Source organism: Rutilus rutilus, assembly GCF_951802725.1.
Source record: "Rutilus rutilus genome assembly, chromosome: 2".
NCBI lineage: Eukaryota > Metazoa > Chordata > Actinopteri > Cypriniformes > Leuciscidae > Rutilus > Rutilus rutilus.
The window spans coordinates 23,596,335-23,605,112 of NC_140210.1; the positions used below are offsets into that span (position 1 = coordinate 23,596,335).

Sequence of the window (8,778 nt, forward strand, 5' to 3'; positions counted from 1 at the left end):
TATTCATCAAAGAATTTTGATGAAAATTTGTACACAACTGTTTTAAACATTGATAATAATAATGAATGTTTCTTGATCATCAAATCATCATATTAGAATGATTTCTGAAGGATCACGTGACACTGAAGACTGGAGTAATGATGCTGGAAATTCAGCTTTAGTTGAATAGTTAGTAGTTAAATTCAGTTTTAAATTGTCATAGTATTTCACAATATTACTGTATTTGTTTGTATTTTTAATCAAATAAATGCAGCCTTGGTGAGCAGAAGAGACTTCTTTTAAAAACATAAAAAATCTTACCGATCTAAAACTTTTGACCAGTAGTGTATATAAAAAAGAATTAGGCTATAGATTGCTCAATATTTAAGTGTATAAAACTGTAACATTCAACATACATATGAAAAAATATTTACATGAATTTAAACAAACGAGTGCAAGTGAGCTTGAAAAATGAAACTAAACATATATACATGAAACACAAATAAAATAAATAAATTGTACATAAAAACTAAATCAAATAAAAAATAAATTAGCCTAATTCTATAATAAAATATAAGGCTACAGATTTAGATTTTTACTTTGCGTGACTTCTTTGCTGCAAAGTCGTCAATCACCTCATCATATGACACAGTCTCACATGTTTCATGGTTGATACTCAGAATAGCAAGTCCTGATAAGCGCTCCTGGGCCATTGTGGATCTCAGGTATGTTTTGATTAGTTTGAGCTTTGAAAAGCTTCTTTCTGCACTGGCTACAGTAACAGGTAAGGTCAATGCGATTCGAAGAGCTGTCCAGAGATTGGGGTAAATTTCCGTCAAATGCTGAGTGTGAATAAATGACAGGAGGCTAAGCAGGGTCATTTTGCTTGACGGCAGTTGTGGGAAGTTTGTCAACTCAAGAGCAAGTTCCCTTCCACTGATGTCTGCATCTTTGTTTGTCGATAGAGTTTTACTAAGTGTCTCACATTGTGCTCCCAATTCACTTAGTGTCAGACTCTTGAAGTTGAGGAGCACGCTGAACTTGTCTCTCACTTCACTGAAACTGACAAACCTGTCTTCAACAGAAGATTTGACAGCATCTACAACTGTGTAAAAGAATGTCACTTCTAGCATCTTCAACGCATCCATGAATGGTTCATCATGAGCTTCATAGGCGAAGTGTTTCTTTGTGCTCCTCAGCCTTTTCTGCTTCAGTGTGGCTTCTACATTCATGGCATCACAGATGTCTTTGGCTGTTGCTTGAGCTGCTGCAAAACCAGTGACTCTGTAGTCAGTGAGGGACCTCTGTATCTTATTGAGAAGATCAACAGCTACATCTAACTGCATGTCAGGTGACTGCATCAGCTTGTTTGCATGATGGACAGAGGAAAGAATGTCGTACCACACCACAGAGCAAATGGAGAAGCGGAATGAGCCCACTTCCTCTGCCAACGACTGAGCTTCAGTTCTGATGTTTCCATCAGTGGCCTTGTCCCTCAATTCCAAGAGAGCTTCCCTTACCTCTGAGGCCTGATAGCGCAGAGCCTCTACGCTTTTAATCCTGCTCTCCCATCTTGTTTCTGTCCAGCCCTTTACACTGATCTCAACATGTTTTTTAAGTATTGCCCACCTTTGAGGAGCTGCTGAAAAAAGGCAGTAGATTTTCTGGAGGTATCCAAAATAACTCATTGCATCTGAAGAAGCTTTGGCTGCATCAGCCACAACCAAATTTAGTGTGTGTGCACCACATGGCACAAAAAAAGCACAAGGATTCTTCTTCAACAGCCTTGCCTGGACACCCCTGTGTTTACCTTTCATGTTAGATCCGTTGTCATACGCTTGACCTCTGCAATCATCAAATTGAAGATTGTGTTCCTCCAGCTTTTCAAGAATCAGCTTTGACAAGCATTCATCAGTGGTTGCTTCAGCTACAAGGAAACCAATGAAATGCTCCTTGATCTCTGGAACGTCATTGAGACTGACTGTCCGTAAGACAACAGACATTTGCTCCTGGTGGCTTACATCAGGAGTGCAATCCAGTATGATTGAGAAGTATTTAGCAGCTTTGATGTTTGTTACTATTTTATCTATTACTTTGCCACTCATTGCTGCAATTAGCTCATTCTGAATGGTCTTCCCCAAGTAATGTGGTTGCTTGCCAGCAGCACGTTGTGCCCTTGCAATATGTTGTTGCATTACAGGATCAAACTTAGCTAAGAGTTCCACCTCTTTTAAAAAGTGACCATTGTTTGGCTGATACAGTGTGTCACTTGATCCTCTCAATGCCAGGTTTCTGCGAGAAAGGGACTGGATTATGGCCACTAAGCGGGTAAGAACCTCCCTCCAGCGCCTCTTCTCAAACTCTAGAAGTGACATTTCCTGCATGTCTATTGTTTCCCCCTTTTCCAGACGCATCTCTAACTCCTTCCATGCTGCCAGATGTTTGATGTGTTCAGGTGAGTTCTCGTGGATGTTTAAAAGGGATGGTGCATTTTTCCAGTCATTCAATCCACTTCTGATTAAGTTGTACTCTTTTACAGAAAACAATTTACAGCAAAAGCAGAAGAGTGCATTGCTTTTAGGTGAATAGCTTAACCAGCTTCTCCTAATTTGCTCACCATTTACCAAAGTCCTGTAAAAGTAGTGTTGGTGACATGATCATCTTCTCTTCTGGGAAATTTAAAGTCAGATTTTGGTTGCATTGGACCTCTGTTTATTAAATCAGATCTCATTGCACCTGACAAGACAAAAGGCCAGTCAGCTGGGTCAAGAGGTGGAGCTTGCTGGACTTTAGCTGAAACATCTGCAGAAGGTGCCTCAGTTGGAGTAGTCTCTTTTGCTTGGGAATCAGATGGATGGGATTCTGAAGACTGAGGGTTTGCCTCAGGAGGATCAGCAGATGACCCTTAAAGGGGTCATATAATGGTACATGCACTTTTACAAGTTGATTGCACTGAAATGTCTGTTGGCAGTGCCTGTACACAACCATCCTATCATGATAAAAATCCATCCAGTGGTTTTGTTTTAATCTCCTTATATGTTTTCCCCTGTCTCAAATCAAGCTGTTCGATATTATGACGTCACAATATCCAACGCCCCTCCCGCGATTGTTGAGTAACAGCAGTGTTTCAACACAAGACCCGCCCATGTTTATAATAAAAAACGCATTATGGATGTGGGGTTATTGTGTTAGAAACGGTGTACGCACAGAACAGAGGGGCGGGGTGAGCAAAGCTCATTATCATTCAAAGACACATGCACTCAAATGGCGTGCTAAAAAACTGCTGTTTTTGACCAGGTAAAATTAGTGTTTTCTTACAATACTAATGAGAATTTTTAATTAAAGTATATTACAAACTTTTAATTTAGACCTTAAAGAATCATATTAGCTTGTACAAAAATGACATTATATGATCCCTTTAAATATTAAATGTACATTAACAGAAATGAATGGACAGTGTAAAGGCTGATTTCAATAAAGTAGGCATGAATATTGTGTTGTACAATATGTAAGGGATAATGTATAGGGTGGCGGTTGTTATAGCGAATAACAACACCAACAGGCTGAACGGGACCCCGACGCGAAGCGGAGGGGTCTTGAATCAGCCTGAAGGGGTTGTTATTCGCTATAACAACCGCCACCCTATACATTATCCCGCTTACTACATGGCTACCTACCAAATAAATCAATAATTTGACACAAAATATTGATTTAAAAAGGAGTTTATTGATTTAAAAACAATTGTATTGCTTCCGCTAAAGAAAATAGTCCGTTCCGTCTCTACGGTTGCGTCCATAGCAACGCTCTGTTTTTCATGGCAACGGTCTGTTATACTTCGCAGCGGTCTGTTATCAAGAAATAACAGACCGCGTTCTACATTGGAATTCAGCCAAGCCATGTAATAAAAATGAATACAACCAGTGTTTTATATCAGAGTGCAAACTAAAAATCATAATCCTCACCAGCAGCACTACGGAAACATTCTGATGTTGCGGCATCATGGACTGAGTCTGTGACTGTCGCTGCAGCTGTGTGTACACTAAGAAATTTCAGCATAGCCCCTAGTACATAAAAGACAAAAAGCACACATGTAAAAAAATAAGCATATAAAATAAAGCATAAATTAAAGGTGTTTTTGTAAATACATAAGATACTGTTACAATTATGCATAATGACTAGAAATGCAGTACAACATTTCAGCTTAAGGCCTTTATGATGATCACAATAACAAAACTGCTTTGCATTATTTAGAAATTTTATGGTGGGTTAAATATGAATTTGGAAAGAGGGAGAAACCTGTTTTTAGCCAAAATTATAATCGTGATTATTAATGACCATTATTCTCAGTTGAGAAATTGCAGAGAAAGAGACAGTTAACGTAAATTAATTGCATAATTAGCATTTCAAAAGGGGTAAAACGGCCATTTTGTGTGCTCTTTACAACCTACCCTTCACCTAACGTTAGGCCTGAGATGGCCTGCCTTAATTTAAACAACTAACGTTACGATAACTTTATCAGAGGGTAAAAAATCTATACAAAATGCATGGTTAGATAATTCTTAATATATGGTATGTGGCCCAATTTTTCCATGTCTGTCTGTCTGCGATCATGGGCATTGTTACATTTATTATTAAAACTAATAATACAGCAATAAATAACGTAAGTTAGCCTACTATTTATAGAAGTCAGAAGAACATACCTTTACTTTGAGCTTGTCTTTCTTCCTCATCTCTTTTCCTCTTCCTTTTTTCTGCTCCAGACAGATGGCGTTTGGATGACATTACCACAGCTTAACATCGATTGCGATTCTTATTTCAGTTAACTAAAAATAGGTGTTGACTCTGACTAGACTGTGTGACGTTGTGACAGACAAGCGGCAATCCAAATGTGAAGTCTATATTACCGTAGAGATTATAATATTTGGTATTTTATTTTTGACAGCACATTTTTTGTCATGCAAAATGCCTAATATAGGCCTAAGCAATTAAGCATTATGAAAGAATAAGAGCCACAAATAAAATAAAAATGTTTGTCTCTTGTTTCTAAAACGTGAGCATTTTGGAAAGAGGTGTGGTGGAATCCGTGTGTGTGTGAATACTGTGATAATTACGGTACTCGAGCCCCACTATATTGCGGGCGGTATTATGCAAATTGGGGTGTGACGCGCTACTGTGTATATTTCTTATGTTTTCGTATTTTATTCATTCTATTCGTATGTATTTATTATCTTTTTCGGAACTTTGTCATGTATGAACTATACAGAGCTTTTCTTTTTATGTATGTAGTGGGTCTAGACTCTTGGTAATATATTATAGCTACCGTCTTTGTGAACTGTATCATGTTTAGTAAGGTCCACGCAATGTTTTAAAAAAATTTAAAAGAGTTAAGATGCGTTTACCCAAGTTAACAGTAACATTAATAGTGGTCAGTGCATTTTTATAGTACTCATTATATAAATGAAGGGGCCCATCTCTTGCAGGCGGGGCCCTAGGCGACCGCCTATGTCGCCTAATGGACAGGCCGGCTCTGAGCGCAGGTTTGGAATTCCCTACAAACCAAGCCTAAACAAAGTACTGGTCTTTCCTTATAAATTTTGATTCAGAATTGTATTTTATTTTGTCACTTCGGGGTAGGTACACGAAACGAATTTTCCTGACAATGCCTTATCTGTAGAGTGGTAAATGTTATTTTAAGAACAACTGTGTGTGTGTACCTCAGTAGGATCAGTAGTACCTGAACTTTAGGTTTTATGTTAATGCCTAAGACAAAGAATCAGACACGTTCATCGAGCCAAAGAGTCCTAATTACCCACACACCCCCCATACTATATTCTTCTCAACAAGAAAAGGTGTCGTTTTTTCTAGAACATCTGTATCTGTTTCCCGACGCCAATAGGATCAGTGTTAAAAAGACAAAGAATCAAGACATTTATCTAACTCACAGTGAAGTTGTTTGCGAGTGGAACTGGCGGGGGAAGAGTGCACCCTAAATGGGTTTGTTAATGGTTTTATGACAGTTGCTTAGGCTAGCCTAGATGTTTAAAGAATGACACCTCATCAAAAGCTTTCTGGTGATTCTCTGGGCTCGCACACAAAAACATCTTTTTAGTGTATATAAATTTGGTTGTTACTTTTGTTATTTTAGTATTTTTTAAAGAAAATGTTTTAGTTTTTAAACCAGCCCATAGTGAAAACTTTTACTTTATTTTATTCTTTAAAACAGACTGATGACCAGCATCTTTTATTAGTACTGTAGCCGAGCAGTTTCCTCACATGAGTAAAACACAATTTTCACTTTCACATTTAAAAACTTTTTAAATGTATGCATGTACCTTTTTTTCTTTTGACAAACCTCCATTTCAAATTATACCTGTGTGTGTGTGTAACAACCACAAGGGATACATGTTGACGCCTAAGTTTCGGGTACAGTGCAAACATGCAATACTCAAGAAATCTAATCTTAGTGTAATCTTCGTGTGGTCAGAACACAAAACTTTGTGTTGAGTGATCCAGACAAAGCTTCATGCTAGAAAATATCATGGAAGTCACTAGCCCTTCAACATCTAGCACAAAATTAAAGAGATGAGCTTAGGATGTTTCGACTATTACCATCTTCTTTGACCTCCAAAAACGGGTGATATCAAGGTTCTATCAAAGCGACACAATATATACAGTAGTTAGATATTTGTGTGTCTGTGTGGGTGTGTGTGTGTGTGTGTGTGTGTGTGTGTGTGTGTGTGTGTGTGTGTGTGTGTGTGTGTGTGTGTGTGTGTGTGTGAATAGTTGTGCTAAACTCTTTGTGTGTATTTTTACACGCCAACATATTCTGTCAGGGGTATGTCACACCACTCTGATGCAAAGTGTTCACACTCTTGAATAACTTTCAAACATAATATTTATACAGGAGTTACTGTATGTGTGTCCAAAACACCTGTAAAATTCAAAAGACAAAATCAGTAAGAAAAGAGGGCACAGCATACATTGAAAAGTAACATTTATAATAAATACACAAAATCCATTCGTGAGCAATGAGCAAAGTTTGTTAATTTTGTCTTGTAAGTGTTGTTTTATCACTCCACTAGTGTCCATCTTATTCAGATAGCACTATTTTGTTTGTTGGACTCTCCTTTGAGAACTGTCAACATTCGGTGTTTATAGAAATAAATGCAAATTAAGAATTTGAGTGATAGTCTTTCTGCTTTCTGCTTGAGTGTTTGACTAAGTTGATATTTTTTAGTGCAACTTTACAGCTATCTATGATGTGGGGTCACATGAAGCATCAGCACGAAAAGTAAGTTATTCTGTTTTACACTTAATCTGTTACAACTGAATCACATCTGACTATTGCACTAAGAGCTGCACATTCATTAAAGTTTGAGGCTGGTATACAACAAGTGTCACACTCTGGTAAAACCTGCAGATAAAATAAAAAAATTACGTGTGAAGAAATCACCATGTAAAATTAAGACCCCAAATCACTAAGAAAATCAGTTAGGCCATACAAAAATTGTTTATGATGCATACAGAATATAGAAAACTCAAATGATGAGCAATTTGTAAGTTTGTTACACGTTTGTAAGTATGGTTTTGCAAATGACTTTTTATTACACCACTATATTAGTCATCTTGTTGAGATGACACTGTTCACATTTCTTTGTTTGTTGGTCTGTGTTTTGTTTTAGGCGAACACAAACCAGTGTAAGTTCATGCTATTCCACACATGGGAAAACGTGTGTGATAAACACAGGCCTTTCATTAAAGAGGCGTTTTAAATATATGACTGAACTTTCTCTTTTTGACAAACCAGTATTTCATATTATATTACACTATACTTCATATTATATTAAGTTGTTTAACGTCCACAGAATTGTTTATTTCAACGTCCCGCTTAACATTAAAGATTATAGTTTGTTTTCAATTGTTATCACCATCTTCTTTGACTCAAATAAAGGTACTATATGAGCTTAAAATCTTTGTACATTTTTTGCTCTTCTGTCAGATTTGTTTGAGGAACTATGCCACACAGTTGTAATGCAAACTCATTAAGAACTATAAAGTTACATGTCCTTGTAAAGACTATGAATAAAATTCAAACATAATTGTTATACAGGATTTATGTGTGCAAAAAAGTAAATTCAAGAGGTCAATTTATTACGAAAGAGTGTAAGGCATATAGGAAAAGAGACAATTAGCCATAAAGAATACAGAAATCCTCTCTCCACAGTATGTAAAATGATATTTTTCCACTAATCGATGACCCGCTTCACATTTAGTTTCTTTGTTTTGTACAGTTTGTAAAGACTACTCTCTGAGCGTGGTCAAACATGTTCATAGGAATAATGAAAACATGAACAAATACCGCATTTTGAGAATTAAATGACAGTCCTTCTACATGACACTGCTTGAGACTAAACAAATAAAATTTATTTAAGGACATTTTTCTGGTCTATCTATGCTGTGGGATCACAAGACACAATGACCCAACATGAAAAGTGAGTTATGCCCTTTTTCTGTTACCTATTCAACCATTACACTTCAAACTTTTCGAACTATTACATTTAAAACTCTGCATTTCACCGCACAGTCACAGATACACAGTTCTTTTGTGTTTGTCTCTAAACAACTGTTAAGAAAATGAACTACAGTTGATAAGTAGTAATTTTAAGTGAAAGGTGCAATGTTTCAGTCCATGCCAATACTTTGACACCAGTGTTTTAGGCGTCTGTCTTTTAGGTTTGATCCAGAAAACAGACGGTGTGTTTTATGTCTTAATATATATATATATATATATATATATAT

At 36.8% G+C, this 8,778-nt stretch overlaps 1 protein-coding gene across 1 annotated transcript; it reads right to left on the minus strand.

The window, feature by feature from the left end:
- Window positions 1-566: 566 nt before the first annotated feature.
- On the minus strand, window positions 567-2,393 carry LOC311279225 (zinc finger MYM-type protein 1-like; the record flags this gene model as incomplete). Its single annotated transcript, XM_084390562.1, has 1 exon — window positions 567-2,393. The coding sequence occupies one exon, from the start codon at window positions 2,391-2,393 to the stop codon at window positions 567-569; it is 1,827 nt and encodes a 608-aa protein (XP_084246688.1).
- Between the last annotated feature and the right edge of the window lie 6,385 nt (window positions 2,394-8,778).